The 22,531-nt window shown below is 43.8% G+C and overlaps 2 protein-coding genes and 1 non-coding gene across 4 annotated transcripts in view; all 3 read left to right on the top strand.

Moving 5' to 3' along the window:
* Positions 1–3,216: 3,216 nt before the first annotated feature.
* On the top strand, positions 3,217–3,323 carry LOC116079357. The gene has a single exon (XR_004113926.1). It is a non-coding gene; the product is annotated as a U6 spliceosomal RNA (small nuclear RNA).
* A 2,001-nt stretch (positions 3,324–5,324) lies between these two features.
* Positions 5,325–13,935, top strand: Smg8 (SMG8 nonsense mediated mRNA decay factor). Its single transcript, XM_031351125.1, has 4 exons — positions 5,325–7,128; positions 8,516–8,661; positions 11,275–12,147; positions 13,512–13,935. The coding sequence occupies exons 1-4, from the start codon at positions 5,370–5,372 to the stop codon at positions 13,707–13,709; spliced, it is 2,976 nt and encodes a 991-aa protein (XP_031206985.1). The 5' UTR covers positions 5,325–5,369; the 3' UTR covers positions 13,710–13,935.
* A 3,578-nt stretch (positions 13,936–17,513) lies between these two features.
* The window catches only part of Gdpd1 (glycerophosphodiester phosphodiesterase domain containing 1), a 36,284-nt gene continuing 31,266 nt past the window's right edge, over positions 17,514–22,531 (top strand). The window contains exon 1 of one of the 2 annotated variants that reach the window (XM_031351127.1): positions 17,514–18,047. In XM_031351127.1, the coding sequence (XP_031206987.1) occupies positions 17,906–18,047 (142 nt within the window). In that variant the 5' untranslated portion in view covers positions 17,514–17,905. Of the gene's footprint in view, positions 18,048–18,422; positions 18,549–22,531 lie in introns of those variants that run through there. The other variant, XM_031351128.1, reaches the window with a different exon arrangement.

The following is a 22,531-nucleotide window of genomic DNA, read 5'->3' as shown; positions in this document are numbered from 1 at the left end:
TTTAACTGAGAACCTTATATTTTACCTAGCTACCTTGTTTGTCCATTCCTGGAAAATTGCAATTCATTTCTGGAATCCCATGGTTTGCTACATGCCTTTCCAGGATCCCATCACATACGTTCTAAGGAGAGTAGATTGGGTCATTCCCATTAAAATGAGTGTCACTCAAGGAGCAGAAGTAGCTATCTTTCTTTTTCAGTGCAGAGGAGTCTCAGGGCTTTGAGCATGCTGGGCAAGTGCTTCTTGCAAGTGCACTAAGCCATACTCCCAGCTCCAGGATCACCTCTGATGCTGTTCTTGCACAATGGTAGGAAAGAAATCCTACCACAGACTTGTATTTCCAGAAATCCCATTATTTCTATTGAATGATAATTGCTTTGCGATGCAAATCATGGCGTTGGGAAGTCATCAGACTGGAAAGTAGTCCTAGAGACAGTGTTTAGCACCTAAGAGGCAGTCCTGTTTATGAGGTCCACGTGTATGTTTAATATAGAAGCAATACATCTAGAACCAGCTAGAAGGTTCTTTGTTTGTGGTTTGAGACAGGTTTTCGTATAGCCCATTCTAGCCCATTCTGTCCAGGAACTGTTTAGCCATGGACAAACTTGAACTTTACATCTTCATTCCTCCACTTATTGCATGCTAGGATTAAGGCAAACACCACCAAAGCCAGCAGAGCTTTCTTGAAAACATACTAGCTAGTTTGATAGTATGTAAGAATAAGGAAAATAATCACTAAAAATAAAGGATTTATAATAGAATGTCATTTTGTGGGCAATTATAATGTTTGCAATAGTAATAAACCACTATATACTGTACATTTGATCATTCTTATTGCATAAAAGGCTCGTTCTTAAAAAAAAAAAGACTAGGCATGGTGGCTTCTGCCAGTTGCTCCAGCTACTTGGAAAACTGAGGTGGAGGGAAGCCTGGGCAACTTGGTAAGAACCTGCCTCAAAAAACTAGAAATCTTACAGGTAAAACATTTATAAAGCTGCTATGCTGTTGTATCAGTATTAAAATGTACCCTACTTTAAATTGTTTACTAATTTTTATCATAGAATATGTATGCTTTTTTACTGTAAGTACTTACATCCTGTGCACATTGCATGATTTTATTAAACTACTGTTTATCATATGCATCCAGTGATCGAGTTGTTTGGTTATTTTGAGACAGGGTCTCACTGTCTAGCTGGGCTGGCTTGGAACTCCTTATCTACAGAGATTCACCTGCGTCTGCCTTTGGAATGCTGGGATCAAAGCTGTGTACCACCACAACACATTTTGAGGTTTAAAAAACAAACAAAATCAACAAATACAACATAAAAGGCACGGGGGCTCGTGAGGTGGGTTCAGCAGGTCAAGATGATTGCTTAGTAAGCCTGATGGACCTGAGTTTAATTCCTGGATCCCATATAAAGGTGGATGGAGAGAATCAATTCTACAATGTTATCCTCTGATCTCCACATGCTCGCTGTGACATGCTTTTCCACATACATCATGTACATACACTTAGTAATAGTAATAGTAATAATAATAATAATAATAAATAAAAGTTGTCTTTTTTTTTCTTAATGAAAAGAGCTGGGTATGGTAATGCACACCTTTAATCCCAGCACTAGTGGGAATCTCTGAGTTTGAGGTAAGCCAGATATATATTGCAAGTTTGAAACCAGCCAGGGCTACATAGTGAAACCCTTTCCAAAGAAGAGAAAAGAACATTGGCTTGGGATGTAGCTCAGTTGATAAACCATGTACAAAGGTCTGGGTTTGACCCCTAGGATCTAATAAAAATCAGGAAGCAGATACAAGATCAATCAGAAGCTTAAGGCCATCCTCAGCTGCATAGCAATTTCAAGACTGGCATGGGTCAAATGAAAAGACCTTATCCCAAGAAATAATAACAACAAAAAACTATAAGTTGAGGGCTCACCAAAAGAAAGAGTTAGGGAGGGTAGGGTGGAGGTGGGGGAGAGACCAGGATCATTGAGATAGCTCAGTGGGTAAAAAGTGCTTTCATCAAGCCTGAAAACTGTTATTTTTACCACTTTTATGTACACATGTGAGTGTCTAAATGTAAGTAAGTGCACTTCGTACATGCTTAGTGCCCAGCAAGGCCAGAGAAGTTTTCAGATTCCTGGACAGGAGGTTCAAGTGTGTGTGAACAATCTTATATCTTTCCCACATGATAGGAAAGAACCAGCTCCCCAAACTAGTCCTTTGACTTCTATATGGTAGTCATAGTATGCACATTTATACTACAGCATACACACACTATGCACATTTACACACAATACATACATTATCTTAGTCAGAGATAGTATACACATTTATACTACAGCACACACACACTATGCACATTTATACACAATAAATACATTATCTTAGTCAGGGTTTCTATTCGTGGACGAAACATCATGACCAAGAAGCAACTTGGGGAGGAAAGGGTTTATTCAGCTTACACTTCCACATTGCTGTTCATCACCAAAGGAAGTCAAAACTGGAACTCAAGCAGGTCAAGAAGCAGGAGCTGACGCAGAGGCCATGGAGGGATGTTACTGGCTTGCTTCCCCTGGCTTGCTCAGCTTGCTTTCTTATAGAACCCAAGACTACCAGCCCAGGGATGGCACCACCCACAATAAGCCCTTCCCCCTTGATCACTAATTGAGAAAATGTCTTATAGCTGGATCTCATGGAGGCATTTCCTCAAGGGAGGCTCCTTTCTCTGTGATAACTCCAGCTTGTGTCAAGTTGACACAAAACCAGCCAGTACATATATAAATGTAAAAATAAATAATCAATAGACATTGTAAGTGCCATGAAAAGAATACTATCATCACTTCCCCATCATTTAATAGTCACTGGCCTGTTTGTTACAATAAATTGCTCCTGGCTCCATCTCCCAAGAATGAGATTACTAAAAATTTTTCACTAAAAATGGAGAAAGAAAGTAAAGAAAAGACAAATATAATTTTTAAACATATATATTTAAAAGGACAGAAAGATGCCTGAGTGGATAAAAGCACTTGCCAATCAAGCCTGATGATCTGAATTGAGTTTGATCCCTGGATGGATGGACTAACTCCAGAGAAGTGTCCTGTGATCACATGTGCATGATGGCACTGACACACACGTGCACACATAGCAGTAAGTAAAATAATACATAGTTAAAGATCCATTTATTTTTTTAAGTTATTCTTATTAAGAATTGTTGAGGTACTCACTTCAGCAGTACCCATTTGAAAGTTGGTACCCGACAGAGAAGATTAGCATGGCCCCCAGGTAAGGATGATATGAACAGTCATGAAGGGTTCCATATTTTCAAAAACAGGTTGAGAATGGGATCCCAGGATAATTCAGTACAGTATTTTAAAAACTGCATGCACAAGGTTCAGTCCCCAGCATTATATACAATAAATATAAATATAAATGACTTATCTGCATCTCTCTGATTTACTTTAATTTACTTCTTATATTGGTTTGCTTGTTTTGTTTTGTTTCCTGGTGCTACAGATGCAGCTTAAGGCTTCTTAGCAAGTGCTCTACCACAGGTGTACACTCCCATCCTAAAGAACTCTTAATGAAGACTTCCCACAGCACTGTGCACAGTGAGTGCTGTGTTTATACTGTTATGTTGCTGCTACTTGACTTTCTGAGTAAGAACTCCATGAATGTAAGTGTGGGAGCCAGCAGACAAGGGTGAGGCTGAAGTAGAGAGGGTGACTGAATGAGAACGAGAGGACCACCGCTCTGCTGGCAATGGCAATAAACTTTAATGAGAGAAATCTTTTATAGTAAAACACAGTAAGACTAAAAATAGAATTTAACAACAATCATGTAGCACAATCTCTTAGCACTTTCTCATGGCAAAGCATGCCCACTTCTTCATTATCTTACAGTAAATATTTTCCCCCCATGCCCAGGTGCATGAGGTCTGTTTCTTTGATCCTTGCACGCACAGCTCTCAGTAGCCTTGAATTACTTCCAAAACATCTTGGGTTCATGGAGCAGTTATGTCCTCAGCTGCAGGGAGATCATGCTCTCGGCTGCAGGGAGATTATGTGAAGGTGCCCCTTCCCTGCCTTTCAGCAGAGGGGCCACTCCTAAATCTTCCCCTATGCTAAAGAACATTTCCACCACATGTAAGTGACCTACTTCTATTTTGTTTGATTGATTGTCGTTATGGTTTTGTTTGTTTGTTTTTGTTGTTTTTCAAGACAGGGTTTCTCTGTATAGCCCTGGCTGTCCTGGAACTCACTCTGTAGACCAGCCTGTCCTCGAACTCAGAAATCTGCCTGCCTCTGCCTCCCACGTGCTGGGATTAAAGGCATGCGCCACCACTGCCTGGCTGGTGACCTGCTTCTATGTCTACCTTAAAACCAAAAGTATTGTAAGAAATGAAAAGCGTGGATGGTATACATCTATAATGCCAGCACTTGGGAGATGAAGGTAGACCAGACAGGAGGAACAAGAATTCCAGGGCAATTGAGCCTACAATGGGTGGGGGAAGAAGAAGGAGAGAGAAAGAATCTATTACAAATGAAGTTAGTGGTAGAGCACTTGTCTAGCATTCACAGAGACTTGAATTAGATCCCCAGCAACACACACATACTATTTATATTTCCATTATGTTAAATTATTAGATTAATTTTCCACAATTGTTTGTTTGCTTGAGACGGGGTTTCTCTGGGTAGCCTTGGCTGTCCTGGAACTCACTCTGGCCAGGCTGGCCTCAAATTCAAAGACCCACCTACCTCTGCTTCCCAAGAATTTTCTACAATTCTTTTGTGGTTGTTTATCTGTTTATTTTGAAATAGATCTCTTAAAGCTCAGGCAGAAAGAACGAAAGGATGGGGGGAGAGGGGGGAAGAAAGAAAGAAAGAGAGAGAGAGAGAGAGAGAGAGAGAGAGAGAGAGAGAGAGAGAGAGAGAGAGAGAGAGAGAGAGAGAGAAAGAGAGAGAGAGAAAGAAAGAAAGGAGGAAGGAAAAAAGGAAAGAAGATTCTTCTGCCTCAGTCTTCAGAAAAGGCAAGAGTATAAGCAACCACCCACGCTGAGCTGTTAGAAGAATCAGTTGGAACTGTTGTAGGTTTTGGCGTATTCTTTTTGGCGTATTGAAACTGCAAACAATCTAGCTTTCGAGATCTCAAACTCTGTAATCTCGAGTTGAGCAAACGTAGCACTAAGATCTTGCAGGACACTAAAAGGCAAGGGTGTGTGGAAGGGAGTGGTGGGAGCAGGAACAGACACCCGGAACTAAAGTGAGAGAAAAGCAAAGGCTAACACACGGAGGAGGGATTTCACAACAGGACCGGGTGGGTTGGGATTAGCGAGGGACCGGAAGGACGCCGGAGGAAGCTCTTTCTCCGCCATGGCGGGGCCGGTCAGCTTGCGCGAGCTTCTCGTGGGGGCGTCGGCCTGGCTGGGCTCTGAGAGTCCCGGAGGCCCCTCCGCTGAAGGCGGGGGGAACGCGGCTGGCACGCCGGAGCCCCCGTGGAGGGAGGATGAGATCTGCGTGGTGGGAATCTTCGGCAAGACCGCTCTGCGCCTAAACTCCGAGAAGTTCTCTCTGGTGAACACTGTGTGCGATCGACAGGTTTTCCCACTCTTTCACCATCAGGATCCTGGAGATCCAGGGCCTGGAATCAAGACCAAAGCTGTCTCTGTCGGAGAGGCGGGAGGAGCCGGGGACCCTGGGGCTGCTGCCGGGGATTCACTTCGCGGAGGTATAGCTATGGCGGAAGGTAACCGAGCTGAGCCAAGTCCCCAGGACTTTAGTCTTCTGCAGGCCTATTACAATCAGGAAAGCAAAGTTCTCTATCTTATTCTCACTTCCATCTGTGACAATTCACAGCTTTTGCGTGCTTGTCGGGCGCTCCAGAGCGGTGAAGCTGGAGGGGGCCTCTCTTTACCGCATGCGGAAACACACGAGTTCTGGAAGCATCAGGAGAAGTTGCAGTGTCTCAGTCTCCTTTACCTCTTCTCTGTCTGTCATATCTTGCTCCTGGTCCATCCAACCTGTTCCTTTGACATCACTTACGATCGTGTATTCAGAGCCCTGGATGGTCTGAGACAGAAAGTACTACCCCTCCTCAAAACAGCCATTAAGGATTGTCCAGTTGGCAAAGACTGGAAGTTAAACTGCCGACCTTGCCCACCTAGACTCCTTTTCCTCTTTCAACTCAATGGAGCCCTTAAGGTTGAACCCCCTCGGAGCCAAGATACAGCTCATCCAGATAAACCGAAGAAGCACTCTCCCAAAAGGAGACTCCAGCATGCCCTGGAGGATCAGATCTATAGAATCTTTCGCAAGAGTCGAGTCTTGACTAATCAGAGTATCAACTGCCTCTTTACAGTACCTGCCAACCAAGCTTTTGTGTACATAGTCCCCGGAAGCCAGGAGGAGGACCCAATTGGCATGTTGCTGGACCAACTTAGGAGCCATTGTACCATGAAAGACCCAGAATCTTTGTTGGTGCCCGCACCCCTCTCTGGACCTAGGCGGTACCAAGCGATGAGACAGCACAGCCGGCAACAGCTTTCCTTCCACATTGACAGCAGCACCTCCAGTTCTTCAGGCCAGCTAGTGGATTTCACTCTTCGAGAGTTCCTATGGCAGCACGTGGAGCTGGTCCTAAGCAAAAAAGGTTTTGATGACAGTGTGGGCAGGAACCCACAGCCTTCCCATTTTGAACTGCCCACTTACCAGAAGTGGATCTCTGCAGCTGCAAAGCTGTATGAAGTGGCTATCGATGGGAAGGAAGAGGACTTGGGCTCACCCACTGGGGAGCTAACATCTAAGATTTTAAGCAGTATTAAAGTCTTAGAAGGGTTTTTGGATATAGACACAAAGTTCTCGGAAAACCGGTGCCAAAAAGCTTTACCCATGGCTCACAGTGCCTACCAGTCAAACTTGCCGCATAATTACACCATGACAGTCCACAAGAATCAGCTCGCTCAGGCTCTCCGGGTATACAGTCAGCATGCTCGAGGTCCAGCCTTTCACAAATACGCCATGCAATTACATGAAGACTGCTACAAATTTTGGAGCAATGGCCATCAGCTCTGTGAAGAGAGGAGCCTGACTGACCAGCACTGTGTACACAAATTTCACTCCTTACCTAAATCAGGTAGCAACAAAGTTACCGACATTTTTCTTGAGGTGTGCTTTTGGTATTTGTGTGTGTGTGTGTGTGTGTGTGTGTGTGTGTGTGTGTACGGGAGTGCACCTGTGGAGGTCAGAGGGAAATGTGAGGCAGTAGTCTCTGACTATTGACATGGGTTCCAAGGATCCAGCTCATGGAATTAGCCTTGCGCTGCAAGCACTGTGCCTGCTGAGCCGCCCCCTGGCACCTGAGCTGGGTCTTTACTCTTGTATTAAGATGATATGTTTGGTGTATATTGGGTTTTTTTTTTTTTTTAAGAGTCCTGCAGAAATTTTAGTCAATACTTTTTTTTTCTTTTTTGCTTTTATTTGTTTTCTGTTGTTGTTTTTGAAACACAGTCTCTGTTTAATCCTGGCTGGACTTGGGACTCACTATGTAGACCAAGCTGAGCTCAGAGTCACAGAACTACTACTCCTGCCTCTGCTTTTGGAGTCCATGTGCCACTGTACCCAACTAGTAAATACTGTTTATTTTTATTTTTAAAATTACATTGTGTATGGATATATGACTGCAGGAAATTTATGTGGAAGTCAGGACAACTTGTGAGTCAGTTCCCTCCTTTAACCTGTGGGTCCTGGGGATGGAACGCAGGCACCACAAGAGCCATCTTGAACTCAGAGTGCCACATGAGCCATCCTGCCAGCTCCGGCCCTAAATTTGATTTTCTACCTCTAAAACAAAAACAAGATTCATGACTAATTTTTTAAAATTATTTATTATTTTACTTCTATGAGTATACTGTTGCTGTCTTCAGACACACCAGAAGAGGGCATCAGATCTCATTACAGATGGTTGTGAGCCAACATGTGGTTGCTGGGATTTGAACTCAGGACCTTTGGAAGAGCAATCAGTGGTCTTAACCACTGAGCCATCTCTCCAGCCCAGATGAAAAGTTTTAAGTGGCATGAAGTTTCAGAAAATGTATGCTCACCCTTTATCCTAAAGAGTTTTTGTTGAAATAGAAATACATTGAAAAAAAAGGTCACCATGATGTGGCACAGAAGGGAAAAACTCACTTAGAAATTTGGCTTTTTATTTATTTTGGGGGCAGGGTCTCATTATAGACTACACCAGCCTTGAACGCTTAAGAGATCCCTCTGCCTCCAAATTGCCACACCTGCACTGCAGATATGAATGAGGCCCCAAGTCTCATCCTCAGTGCTGAAATGAAAAGGGAAAAATGTCTATTCTTATGTATGTAATCAAAATTCCTGTTGTTTGCTTGTTTGTGTGTTTCTTAATTGCCAGAGAACTATTTGAAGAAATTGGGGAGTTGATTGTTGTAGAACACAGAGTAAACTTGGCTCTGCATCATTTTTGTGTGATTAATAATGATGGTTACACCTTCCAGGAGAAAAACCAGAGGCAGATAGGAACCCTCCTGTGCTCTACCACAATAGCCGAGCCCGCTCCACTGGAGCCTGCAACTGTGGAAGGAAGCAGGCACCTCGAGACGACCCCTTCGATATCAAGGCTGCTAACTATGACTTTTACCAGGTAGACTGAAGCTTCCTTCTCTCTTAACGGCGGAATATTATCCATAGCAGAATGCCTAGAAAAGCCAATGCACCTGCAGTGATAAAGAATGAGGGCATGTTTTTTACATGCACTTCTTGGTTGTTCATATTTTTTAACCATATTTTATACATATATATATAAAGTATATAAACTGTCAGAACGGTATAGTTAGATTCTTTTTTAAAGATTTGTTTTTCCTTGTTTACTCACAAGGGCTCTTCCTGACTCTGCCTTCTGAGAGCTGGGATTAAAAGTATGAGCCTAGCCAGGGCTATACAGAGAAACCCTGTCTCGAAAAACCAAAAAAAAAAAAAAAAAGTATGAGCCTGGCTTAGGAAGCTTTGATTATTTAGCTCAAAAATATCCATTATCACAATCTTGTTACTAAAATACCTTATCATTGATAGATTATATATACATACATATATATATATGTATGTGTGTGTGTATATATATATGTGTGTATATATTATATATATGTGTGTGTGTGTATATATACACATATATATATATATATGGGGTTTTTTTTTGTTTTTTGTTTTTTTTTTTTTTTTTTTTGAGACAGGGTTTCTCTGTTTAGCCCTGGCTGTCCTGGAACTCACTCTGTAGACCAGGCTGGCCTTGAACTCAGAAATCCACCTGTCTCTGCCTCCCAAGTGCTGGGATTAAAGGCATGCACCACCACTGCCCGGCAATGATATTTTTATTTAAGTATTTATGTGTGTGAGTGTACATGTGTATGGAGATCTAAAGAGGGTATTGGACCCACGTAGCTAAGTTATTTGTCTTGAGTTTTTTGCCTTCGTGTGCTTATGTCCGCCACGTGTGTACCTGGTGTCCACTGTTAGGATGAAGCGGTTGAGGGGTGGGTGTAGCTGTTCTTTGCCACTTTGTGGGTTCTTCCTTCTTCCACCCTTCTCCACCCCTTTTCTTCCTCCTGTTTAACCCCATAACTCTAGGTAAGAGAGAGAGAAAAAGGATAGAGGAAAGGAAAGAGATTCCTGAATAAAGTCAGAGGTTGGGAAGGATGTGACATTATCATTGGACTACTTCCTACTGATTAGGGGCATCGAGTTCCTTGGGGCAAGTTCAGTCTCCTCTCAGAATATCTAATTTCTTCTTGTTTCTTCTTGGCACACTCGATCAACAACCCATCCCAAACTCTTGGGGCCCTAGCATTTATATCCCCTCTGAAAAGTCCCCAGAATTCCAAACATCATACAATCTCAGAAACTACCTGCAGCTGACAAAAATCACACCCCAGCTAGAACACAAGGCAAACCATAGTCAGCTACTGTGAACAGTCTGAAGCAGCCTCTGGGATTAAAACGAAAACATATCCTTATGATGTTCTCTGGTTTCAAAGAAACCAAGATTCTAAAACTCTCATTGCAGGTGAAGGACCTTTGACAGGCCCGTGCAAAGGAGTGCCGCTGAGAAATTAGGCTGAGATATTTTTGGGGGGAGGGGAGAGTGAAAGGCTTTTTCAGAGTTGGAACATGAGGGGGGGGCAGTGGAAGAGAGAAACAGACAAAACAGGAAAGGAATGAAAGAGAGAGCGAGCTGAGGTGGCTGGGAGCCCTCTTATGTGCTGCACTTAGCACACCTGGCACACCTGCTGGAGGAGGGTGATGTAAGCTATCTCTAGGTCCCTGAGGGTGGACCGATGGGAATGTGCAATCGCTAACACCCACTAAAACCAGGAGGCGGCATGGGATCCCCTGAGACAGGAATTATGTTTCTGAGCCACCATGTGGATGCTGGCAGTCAAACCTGGGTTCTCTGCAAGAACAAGTCCTCTTACCCACTGAGCCATCTCTCAGCATCACCACTAGTATGGTTTTAAACAGAAGTAAAAAAAGAGAAAAATGTCTGGTTATAAAACTACTCCTCCAAAACAATTTTTGAAATCTCTTTTTTTTTTTCTTTTTTTTCCTGAGACAGGGTTTCTCTGTATAGTCCGGGCTGTCCTGGAACTCACTCTGTAGACCAGGCTGGCCTCGAACTCAGAAATCCACCTACCTCTGCCTCCCAAGTGCTGGGATTAAAGGCATGCGCCACCACTGCCCGGCTGAAATCACTTTTTCTAAGTGGGTCAGTGCAGCAAATGTGTTCAGTGAAGTGACTTCTTAATTTTTATCACACTAATGGTCACTGGGATTGAAAACAGCTCTGCTTAGAATCACTCACCACCTCAAGGAATAACTCATACTGGATTCTTTTGGAATATAGAAATAGTTCTTGCTACTTCAGTACCCAGAAAATTAAATTCCTGTATCCATGTGTCAGGGAAAAAAACAAACCTCCATGTTCTTCTTTGCTCGTACAATGATTGCTGACCCTGCTTGTTAGAGTGGAGTGTGTGCTTACTTGTTTAGAGATGACTAGCTCAGGGAGGTCCATGCAAGCTTTGAACTTTGAGTTCTGCTTCACTCAGCCTGCCTCTCACATACTGTGTTACAGGAACACACTACCCACTCTTTGCTCAGTAAAATGTGTGGGTTTTTTGTTTGTTTACTTATTTAAATGAGTATACAAAGAAGAATGTATTATTTGAAATAAAAAGTTTCCACTTCTTATTTCTCTTTATAGCTTCTGGAAGAGAAATGCTGTGGGAAATTGGATCATATCAATTTCCCTGTATTTGAGCCAAGTACTCCGGATCCTGCTCCTGCTAAAAATGAACCCTCTCCTGCCCCATCAGACTCGGACACTGAGAAACTGAAAGAGAAAGAACCCCAAACCCAGGGAGAGAGCACAAGCCTGAGTTTAGCTTTGAGCTTGGGCCAGTCAACAGATAGTCTAGGGACCTACCCAGCTGATCCCCAAGCAGGAGGAGACAACCCAGAAGTTCATGGTCAAGGAGAAGTGAAATCTGAGAAGAGACCAAACTTGGTTGACCGGCAGGCATCCACAGTTGAATATCTCCCAGGCATGCTACATTCAAATTGCCCAAAAGGTCTCTTACCCAAATTCTCCAGCTGGTCTTTGGTTAAACTAGGCCCAGCCAAGTCTTACAACTTTCATACAGGTTTGGACCAACAGGGCTTCGTTCCAGGAACAAATTATCTTATGCCTTGGGACATTGTCATTAGGACTAGAGCTGAAGATGAAGGAGACTTAGACACCAACTCCTGGCCTGCTCCAAATAAAGCCATTCCTGGGAAGAGAAGTGCAGTTGTGATGGGCAGAGGAAGGCGGAGGGATGACATTGCTCGAGCTTTTGTTGGCTTTGAGTATGAAGACTCTCGAGGTCGGAGATTCATGTGCTCCGGGCCTGACAAAGTAATGAAAGTGATGGGAAGTGGACCCAAGGAGTCGGCTTTAAAAGCCCTCAACAGTGACATGCCTCTGTACATCCTGTCCTCGTCGCAGGGCAGAGGGCTGAAGCCACATTATGCTCAGCTTATGAGGCTTTTTGTTGTGGTTCCTGATGCTCCTTTGCAGATAATACTGATGCCTCAGGTAGGAAACGACAGGAAAAACAATGGTCGGTTTGTTTGTTTGTTTGTTTGGGGGACTTTTTTGTGTGTGTGGTCTTTATGGGACAAATCCTGTAAGCCCATGTTGACTTGGAACTGAGTGTGTAGTTTGCTGTCTCTACCCCCAAGTGTTGGAATCGTGTGTGTATCCCTCTTCCTCCTCCTCCTCTTCTTTTTTTAAGAACCATTTATTTTATTTATATGAGTACAGTGTCACTGTCTTCAGACACACCAGAAGAAATCATTACAGATGGTTGTGAGCCACCATGTGGTTGCTGGTGAATTGAACTCAGGACTTCTGGAAGAGCAGTTGGTGCTCTTAACTGCAGAGCCATCTCTCCAGGCCCTATGTTCCTCAACTGAGCTGTGTCCCAAGCCTGTGATAATTATTTTAATTTTTGTTTGCTTGTTTGAGACAGTCTTGTGTGGTCCGAGCTAGCCTTAAACTCTGACCCTTCTGTCTCTATCTCCTTGGTGCTAGGATGTCAGAGGTGCGTATCTACATTTAGTTTAGGCAGTGCTAGGGATTGAACCCAGGTTTCATGTTTGCTTGATTAGCACTGTGCCACCTGAACTCCATCTCCTGCCCTTTGTTTTTATTACTTTTATTTATTTATTTATTTATTTTTTGAGACTGGCTCTCTCTGCTGCCCTGGCTGTCCTGGAACCTGAAACACAGACTAGGCTGACAGAGAACTCAGAGTTCTGCCACTGCACGTGCTCCATCACAGAATTGTCTTCCAGCCCATATCTGCTTAAGTATTTTATTTCCATTTATTCATCTATTTATTTATTTGCTGTTTGTGTGCTCGCTGGTACACTAAGCCAGTCCTCTACCCACTAAGCTACATCCCCAGTACCTAATTTCTTACTAAGTCCAAGAGATTTTTATTGATTTAACTATTACAGCTGTTAGTAAGAATTTAACCCTAGTTGGCTTGATGATCTAGACGTGCAGTCAAAAACAAAAACCAAACAAGCTAGGCTTGGTGATACATGCCTTTAATCCCAGTATTCCAGAGGCAGGTGGATCTCTGAGTTTGAGGGCAGCCTGGTTTTCAGAGTGAGTTCCAAGACAGCCAGGGATATGGAGAGAAAGATCCTGTATCAAAACAAAAAACAAAACCTAGTCAGTCAACAGGAAAAGACAGCTGAGGGAACCAGACATCCAATGAGGGAAGGTTTAGTGAGGTGAGGTCCCAGGAAATCACCACAGCTTCCGCATTCCTGTTCAATATAGCTGCTTGATCTTCAGTGTTCTTAGAACCCATTGCCTATTTAGAAATGTATCTGTCAGGGGTTTCTTATTGAGAAATCTTAAGTAATTTTGTAACACATGTTTTTCAGGTTCAGCCAGGCCCACCACCATGTCCAGTATTTTACCCAGAAAAACAAGAAATCACTCTCCCACCTGATGGCCTTTGGGTCTTGAGATTTCCTTATGCCTATGTGACTGAAAGAGGACCTTGTTTCCCTCCTAAGGAGAATGTGCAGCTCATGAGCTACAAGGTGCTTCGAGGAGTCCTCAAAGCCGTTACACAATGAATCTTCCAGCCACTCTGCCCCAGACTGAAGCTGCTGTTTGTCTTCTTGTTTTTGATGTTCATGAAGTTTTTTTTTTTTAATATGTATACTATGTTTTCCCAAAACCCAATGTGTTTTGGTTACAAGTATTCAGTATTTGGACAATAATTGTTCAATTATTTCATTGTATTGATATTTATTGTAAAACCAATAAAAGTTTGTTCTAGAAAAAAGGATACAAAATGTATACTTGGTATCTGTTTTGTCTTGTTTTTATTTCATTGTCATAAGGCATATTTTTATCATAATTTAGTGTTCTATCTTTCTGATAAGTAAGATAATAGAGGCTGGAATCCTGGCTCTTAAAAAAGCACTTGGTGGGCTGGAGAGATGGCTCAGTGGTTAAGAGCACTGACTGCTCTTCCAGAGGTCCTGAGTTCAAATCCCAGTAACCACATGGTGGCTCCCAACCATCCTTAACAAGATCTAACGCCCTCTTCTGGACAGCTACAGTGTACTTACATATAATAAATAAATTAAATCTTTTTAAAAAAAGCACTTGTTGCTCTTTCAGAAGATCCCTTTGGGTCGTCAGGATGAACAAGGCTCATAGCTGCCTGTATCTCCAGTCCTAAGGTTTCTCTGTGTAGCCCTGGCTATCCTGAGACTTGCACTGTAGACCAGGCTGGCCTAGAGATCAGAGATCCACCTGCCTCAGGCTCCGCAAGTACTGGGATTCAAGGCTTGCACCACCAACACCCAGGAAGTTGATGCTTTTGAAATTGTTTTCAAAGCAAGGTTAGTATATCCCAATGCCTATAAAACCTGTACTCTTGAGTTTAAGGCAAGCCTATACTAACTACATAACCTCTACCTCAACTTCTAACTTCTAAAGTTAGAAGAGGGCTGAATGTTGAAGTCCTTCCTGTAATCCCACCATTCAAGAGTCAGAGATTGCAAGACTAGATGTTCAAGGCTACCCTAGACAACGTGAGCTAGATGGAAGCCAGCTGGAACTATGAGACTAACAAGGTGATCTAGATTATCTATTACCACAAAGACTGAATTGCAAAAATCTGGTGTAGCTCTGCTGTCCTGTAACTAGCTATGTAGAACATGCTGGCCTCAAACTCAAGAGATCCACCTGCTTCTGCCTTCCAAGTGCTAGGATTAAAAGTGTTGATATACTTATTTTTAATTGGGGGTGGAATTTATGCATGTGAATGTTTTACCTGCATGTATGTATGTGTGCACCATGTACATTACATACCTGGTGACCAAGGAGGTCAGAGGAGGGCATCAGATTTCATGGGACTGGAGTTAGAGGTAGCTATGAGCCTTGTTTTTGCTGGAAATCCAAGGGGGTCCTCCAAAAGATCACCAAGTGCTTTTTTGTTGTTGTTCTTTGGTTTTTATTTGTTTTTTTAATTTATTTTTTTTACGTATGTGAGTACACTATTGCTGTCTTCGGACACACCAGAAGAGGGCATCAGATCTCATTACAGATGGTTGTGAGCCACCATGTGGTTGCTGGGAATTGAACTCTGGACCTCTGGAAGAAGCAAGTGCTTTTTTAAGAGCCAACTTTTCAGCCCCTATTATTTTCCTTGTTTATTATTTTGAGACACTGTCTCTCTCCCTCTATTGCCCTTGTTGTTCTGGAATTTGCTATGTAGACAAGACTGGCCTGGAACTCTTGCCTCTGCTTCCAGAGTTCTGGGATTAAAGGTGTGCACCACCTTACCTGAGTCTTATTTATTTTTTATATATATGAGTGTTTTGCCTATGTTTATGTGTACGTACCATATGCATGCTTGGTGCCCACTGGGGTCAGAAGAGGGTGTTACATCCCCTGGAACTGGAGTTATGGACAGTTGTGAATCCAGATCCTCTGTAAGAACAAGTGCTCCTGCCAGGCGGTGGTGGTAGTACAGTCCTTAATCCCAGCACTCAAGAGGCAGAGGCAGGCTGATCTCTGAGTTCAAGGGCAGCCTGGTGTACAGGGGGTTCCAATACAGCCAGGGCTACACAGAGAAATTCTCACAAAAAGCAAAAATATAAACAGCAACAAAGGGGGAGGGAGGAAGAAAGAAAGAAAAGGAAGGGAAGAAGAGAAAGGAAAGAGAAAAAGGAGGGAGGGAGGGAAGGAAGGAAGGAAGGAAAAAAGTGTTCTTAACTGGTTGAGCTATTTTTCCAGCCTCTGGCCTGAGACTCAGTACTCCTGCCTCAGTCTCTCTAGTATTACAGATGTGTACTAACAAACTTTCAGCACTAGGCACTGAACTCAGGCCTCAAGTATACCACTGAGTTACAGCCCCACTCTTGTTTGTTCATTATATTTGAAAACAGTATCTAGCTTGAATTCATTCTCTAACTCAGGCAGACCTAGAATTTACAATCCTACTGCCTCAGCCCTCCAGAGTCGCTGGGATTACAGACCTGTACCCTCACATAATTGTTCTTTAATTAAATACCTATTCTATGAAATAATTTGCTAAGTGTATAAATCTGACCAATCTATAGTATCTTTTCCCAGCATATGACCATCACCAATTGTGGTTATGTTATCAATTAGATAAGTGCAAAGTAAGTTGAGACCCAATGTGGTGTAATTGATCCTATTTTCCAAGATACATTTAAAATAGTGTCCTGACAGGATTAGATATTTTAGTCCCAATGTTTGTGAAATAGAGTGTTTACCACCTTTGCAAAAGCTGCTACTTGACCCAGCAAGATGGCTTAGGGGGAAAAGGAGCTGCCACCTTAGGTCTCGAATGGTGGAAGGAGAGGACTGCCTCCTTAAGTTGTCCTCTACCTTTACATGTGCACACACACACTACACACAAAATAAGTAAATGTGTAATAAATAAATAAATAAATAAATAAATAATGAAATAATGAAATAGGCTCGGGTGCAGCAACCCTTGCTTGCAGTTCCAGCTAATAAGGTGGATGAAGCCGGAAGACGGCTTCACCCTGAGAGTGAAGCTAAATACTGAGCTAAATAGCCAGCCTGAGCTAAATACTGTGAGCCAGTCTGTTGTTGCGATTGTACTGGGAACCAAACCCCTGGCCTTAAGGAAAGGCAGACACAAGTGGATCTCTAGCCCTGTCATCATAGTGTTCCAGGTCAGCTAAGAGTACATAGTGAGACCCTGTCTCCAAAAAGAAGGGGAGAGGAGAGGGAAAAAAGGAAAGAAATGAATCTCAATACTTAGAAGGCAGAGGCAAGCTGATCTCTGTGAATCGGAGGCCACCACCCAGTCGCAGTCGACACAGTGAGACACCCTGTCTCAATAAACAAACCCGAACCTTGAAACAAGCTTGGAAAGTGCTTTACAACTGAACCACAGCCACAGCCTTTGTGATTAATTACTTTACATAGAATATGATCCACAGTTGGGCAAACCTATAACCCCAACAACGCTCTGGAGGCTGAGGTAAAAGAACCAGAAGTCCAAGGCTCTATCCTCTTAGTATATAGTGAATTCAAGCCCAGACTGGGTCACGTAAGATCCTATCTCACAAAACCAAGACCCTGCCCCCTTAAAACGTAGTTCCTACTGTAATCCTAGTTTGTAATGTACGAGGTGAAAAAGAAAAATGGAAAAATTAGTTGCCAGTCTTTATAGCAAAGGATTTAGTGGCCAGTTTCCTTATACATATTTATCTTGTACTGGGGCTTGAATCCGGTTCGATCTACCAACTAGGCTATGCCTTCCAGCCCTAAAGTTTCTTACTCGAACTGTACGTAACGAGTTCCAGGCATCGGTAACAATTCTTCGCTTTTCCCACAGAAGGGATTAGGACCTGCCCTGGAATCCTCCTTTGATGCACATTTCCCAGTTACGTCAGTTTTTCCCGAAGGCTATCCTGGCTGGAGAGCGTTTTCGGCCTAGGGACTGCCAAAACAAAACCAAATAAATAAAACCACTGGCAAGTGTCCAACCTCTTGCCTGGAGATAAGCACCAGCTCTTGGGACAACAGCGGCTGGACGCCCTGCGCTCCGCGCCGCAGCGCGCCTGCGTATCGGAGCCCCTTTGTTGCTCGGGCGCCGGGGTCGGGCTGCGCCTGCGTACTGAACCCGCACGAACAAGTGCGCTACGCCGAGGGCACCGGCTGAGGGCGAGCAGACCTCGAGCAGCAGCCGGCGCCGTGGCCGTTGCTACCATCACAGTACAGTTGGGGTCTCAGGCCCAGGAGGCGGTGACAGAGGATGTCGTCCACCGCGGCTTTTTGCCTCCTCTCTACTCTGGGGGGGTATTTGGTCACCTCGTTCTTGTTGCTCAAATACCCAGCGTTGCTGCACCAGAGAAAGAAACAGCGATTCCTCAGTAGGCACATCTCTCACCGCGGAGGTGAGAGGGCTCCCCAGAACCCGATGGGCAGGGATGGGGGAGGCTTCCTAGCAGGAGGCGGGGGCGGATTCTGGAGAGGCTGAGGAAGAATGGGCTCCTGGAACTGGAGGGCTTCCTCAGATGAGTCGTCCGGGGGGAGGTAAGGAAAGGGGTCTCGTGTCCCAGTCCTGGTGGGTGTCTCTGGGGAGCTAGGGTAGCAGGGCTTCTGTGACGGGGAGAAGCGCAGGATGAGAGACAGAAGTGGGGCGTTCCTCAGCTGATGGAAGGATGATCGGGAGGTCCCTTCTTGGTAGCCTGGTACAAAGCCGTTGCAGATCCAGGAGACACCCGCAGGGGGAAGTAGGAGCTGGTGGCTGAGTCCGTGGGGAAGAGCTTGGGCTCAGGCAGAGCTGAGGATCCGCGAGCACCTGGAGCGAGCTGAGGAGTCTGCGGTGCCTGGTGACCTGGCCCACGCTCCACGCATTTGTAATGGAGCTCTGGAGAGGATTGTCTCCAAACCAGGGACGTTTTCCAAGGTCACAGAGTGTGGACTGAAGTGGAACAGGGAACTTGGAGGGTTCTGGTTCTGAGGACTCCAAAACCTAGCACTTGGGTTTTTGTTGTTGTTATTGTTGTTTTATCTTGATTTTTGAACAGCATTGTTTAACCCCCGCAGTGGTTGGTGGGCTTCTGAAAGACTAAAATATTTCGCTTATGTTCAGTCAGTATTACTTTTTAAAGATAAGTTTCTCTTGCAGAAGTATATTGCTTTTATACAATATCAAGTATGTAAGAGTTGAAGCAAGTCCAGTCCCACCTTCTAATTTCCTATAACAGGCCCCGTTTTTGCTTCTTGGTTGTGTTTAATAAATGTGGCTTCATGACATTTCAATCTTAAGGTATAAAATATGAATTTTTCGGTCACTTTAAACTTTTCTTTAGGGTGAATATGGTACCAGGTTAAAATTTCTTGAGATGTATAGTGTATTGGTAAATGTTATAGTCTAAAATTTGATGGAATACCGTAATGATTTTTGGTTTTAGATTTTTCAAAGATGGGGTCTTCCTATGTCGTACTGGCTGGTCTTCAGATCACTATGTGGATCAGGCTGGTTGAGCACTCTGCCTCTGCCTTCTCAGCGCTGGGACAATTATGCTGGAACCGTGACTTCTGTTATGACAAATATGTCATAGAAATACATACGTTGTCATTCTTTTGCACACTTTTATCAGTTAAACACAGTTTCCCACTTTTTGTTTCTTTGTTTTTCTTTCAAGACAGAGTTTCTCTGTGTGACCCTGGCTGTCCTGGGATTCACTCTATAGATCAGGCTGGCCTAAAATTCAGAGATCTGCCTGCCTCGGCCTCCCAAGTGCGGGGATTAAAGGTGTGCGCCACCATGCCCAGCTGCTGGTGATTAATATGTCTTTGTATAGATGTGTAGCATGTTTGCCTGTGAGTGTAGACACGTACATGCAACAGAGCATGTGTGGAAGTCAGAGGACAGTATCCCATGTTGGTCCTTGTGTTTCACTGTGTTTGAAATGAAGCCTTTTGTTGTTCATGGCTGGATTCACTGGTAAGCGTGAGTGGGGGGCTTGGGGATTCTCCTGTCTGGCCTCCCATCCACCAGGAGGGGCCCTGGGATTACAAACAGATGCTGCTTCTACTGCACAGGTTCTGGGAATCTGACCCAATGATTTACATACTGTGCTATCTATCCAGTCCAACCCTTACCATTTGTTTTTATTTTTGGGGTGTGTGTTTGTTTTTGTTTGGGGGATTTTTTTTGTCTGTTTTTTGTTTGTTGGGTTTTGTTTGTTTGTTTGTTTGTTTTTAAAGTGATCCTATTGTGTAGCCCAGGCTGGCTCTGAACAGAACAGCTTTAATTTGAGATGCTCCTGCCTCAGGCTTCCTAAGTGCTGGCATTACAGGTATTTGTCTCCATCCGTCTTCCCTTTGAAGATTACTCTTTTGTGGCTGTTGCACATTGTCATATTTTTTGCACTGGCTTTGTAGACAGCATACTAACACACTGTGTCATCGTGTACATGAGGATGTTAATGATGGTATAATGGTAGCCAGACAGCAACTACAATGTTGACTTATAGACAGAACACCTGAAAGATCCTTATAGAAGGAGCTGGACCAATATTGCTTGCCTTCATAGCATTTGAATCTAGATCACTGCCTGGGAGATGGGCAGAGGCACCTGCTGCCAAGGCCAGGCAATCTATAGGTTCAGTCTGAAGGACCCCACATGGATGGAGAGGAAAGCCGACTCTTACAACTTGTCTGACTTCCATGCACCCTGTGTGCACACACACACACAAAATAATAAATGTTAAAAACAAATTCCTATGTAAGGATGCAAAATGCCGTGTTTCCTTTTCTCACTCTATCAAAGATGAACTGACCCCAAACAATTAGGAAACACTGCATAAAGGAGGGGGAATGAATATAAACTGAAAAGGGGCCTGGGAGATCATCACTCAGTGGGTAAGAGGACCTAAGTTTGATTCCCAGGACCTGTGTAGAAGATGCTGGGTGCAGTGGTTTGCCCATGTAGTTCCAGTGCTGGTGAGGTTGGGGCAGACATGTCCCGGGGGCTCTGGCCAGCTAACATAGTCTGTGTGGTGACTTTAAGGCCAGTGAGATAATCTGTCTTTAAAAAAAAAAAGTGTTAGTACTTTAGAGATGACACCCAAGGTCTTCCTCTGCAGATAAATGCCCACCCATACACATATAATAAAAGTATACAGCGAGACAAATAAAATTAACATTTTTGTGGTCCTAGCACTGTGGAAGCTGGGATAGGAAGATTGTAAATTGAGAGGTACAGGTAGGAATATCAGGAGTTCAAGGTCATCCCTGACTGCATAGTGAGTTCAGAGCAGTAATTGGTAAGATGGCTCCGTAGGTGAAGGTGTCAACTGACAATCTGAATTTGACCCCTGGGACTCACATGATAGATGTGCTGATTGTTTTTGTCACCTTGACACAAACCTAGACGTATCTGAGAGGATGATTTCTTTTTTTTTCTTTTTTTGGTGTTTTTCGAGGCATGACTTCTCTGTGTGGCCCTGGCTGTCCTGGCTCTCACTCTGTAGACCACGTTGGCCTTGAACTCCCAGAGTCCTGCCTGTCTCTGCTTTCCAAGTACTGGGACTAAAAGCATGTGCCACCGCTGCCTGGCGAGAAGAGGAAATCTTAAATGAGAAAATGCCTGCATCAGATTGCCAGTAGGCAAGTCTGCGGGGCACTTTCTTGACTAATGATTGGCATGGGAGGGGCCCAGCACATTGTGGGCAGTGCTACCCCTGGGCAAGTGTTCCCAGAAACTATGAGAAAACAGGCTAAGCAAGCTAGGAGGAACAAATCAGGAAGCAGGCAGTGTTCCTCCATGGCTTCTGCTTCAGTTCCTGCCTTCAGGCTCCTGGCCTGCTTGAATTCCTTCCCCGCCTCCTTCGGTGATGAACCTAGCAGTATAAGCTGAAATAAACCCTTTCCTCCTCACCTTGCTTTTGATAATAGGTTGGTTGGTTGGTATCACAGACAGAACCTGCATATACCTGCATATGCACAGCAGGGCACATGTACTCCCACCCAACTTACATGAAATCAACACTATGTAGTAAAAATGTTGAGGAGCTCAGGAAATGGTACTTGCCTAACATGCATGAGGTCCCAAGTTCCATCCTCAGAGCTGTCTAAGCCAGGTATGACAACACGTGCTGTATGTAATTCCAGCACTGAAACACAGGAACACAGAAGTTCAAAGTCATCCTGAGGTACGTAGTGAGTTCAGGGCTAGCTTGGAATGAATGGGCAAGACCCTGTCCGGGGAACAGAAAAAATTATTTTTGCTTGTATGTAGAATTGTTTGATTGTAGATCTGGAAACTGTAGTTACTTATTGGGAGAAACAAACAAAAAAAATTAATTAGGCTGCTTCTGTGAGTCTCGTGATTATTATTTGAGAGAAAGTGAATTCTAGCAAATTCATAAGGGAAGCCTTAGCACTAAATAATTCCTTGGAGAGGAACACTGTGTTTCTTAATTAGTCCCTTAGTCATCCTGCTGGCTTCACCATATGAACCTTGGTGAACTGCTGGCATAGCCCCAGTGCAGTTTACTTACTAGCTTTATAGTAGACAAAAGAATATGGAAGTTGTATACTTATAAAAGGGACTATCTGAATAGCAGTTATAGCAACATAAAAATCTGCAGCATAGTTCATGGTAAGAAGGGAAGCTCATGGGCTGGTGAGATGGCTCAGCAGGTAAGAGTGCTCTTTGTACTGCTTTTCTGAAGGTCCTGAGTTCAAATCCCAGCAACCACATGGTGGCTCGCAACCACCCGTAATGAAATCAGATGCCCTCTTCTGGTGCGTCTGAAGACAGCTACGGTGTACTTATGTATAATAACAAATAAATCTTTGGTTCAGAGTGAGCAGGGACAGAGTGAGCAGAGGCCCTAAAATTCAATTCCCACCTTTAATCCCA

The sequence above is a fragment of the Mastomys coucha genome, unplaced genomic scaffold, assembly GCF_008632895.1.
Source record: "Mastomys coucha isolate ucsf_1 unplaced genomic scaffold, UCSF_Mcou_1 pScaffold5, whole genome shotgun sequence".
NCBI lineage: Eukaryota > Metazoa > Chordata > Mammalia > Rodentia > Muridae > Mastomys > Mastomys coucha.
This window is presented reverse-complemented; position numbering and strand designations above follow the sequence as displayed.

Excerpts from the sequence above, each read along its gene's own strand:
- Smg8 (XM_031351125.1), top strand. The coding sequence starts at position 5,370 with ATGGCGGGGCCGGTCAGCTTGCGCGAGCTTCTCGTGGGGGCGTCGGCC. Across the intron at positions 8,662-11,274 it reads CTAACTATGACTTTTACCAG|CTTCTGGAAGAGAAATGCTG; the intron begins GTAGACTGAAGC and ends TTCTCTTTATAG. Across the intron at positions 12,148-13,511 it reads AGATAATACTGATGCCTCAG|GTTCAGCCAGGCCCACCACC; the intron begins GTAGGAAACGAC and ends CATGTTTTTCAG.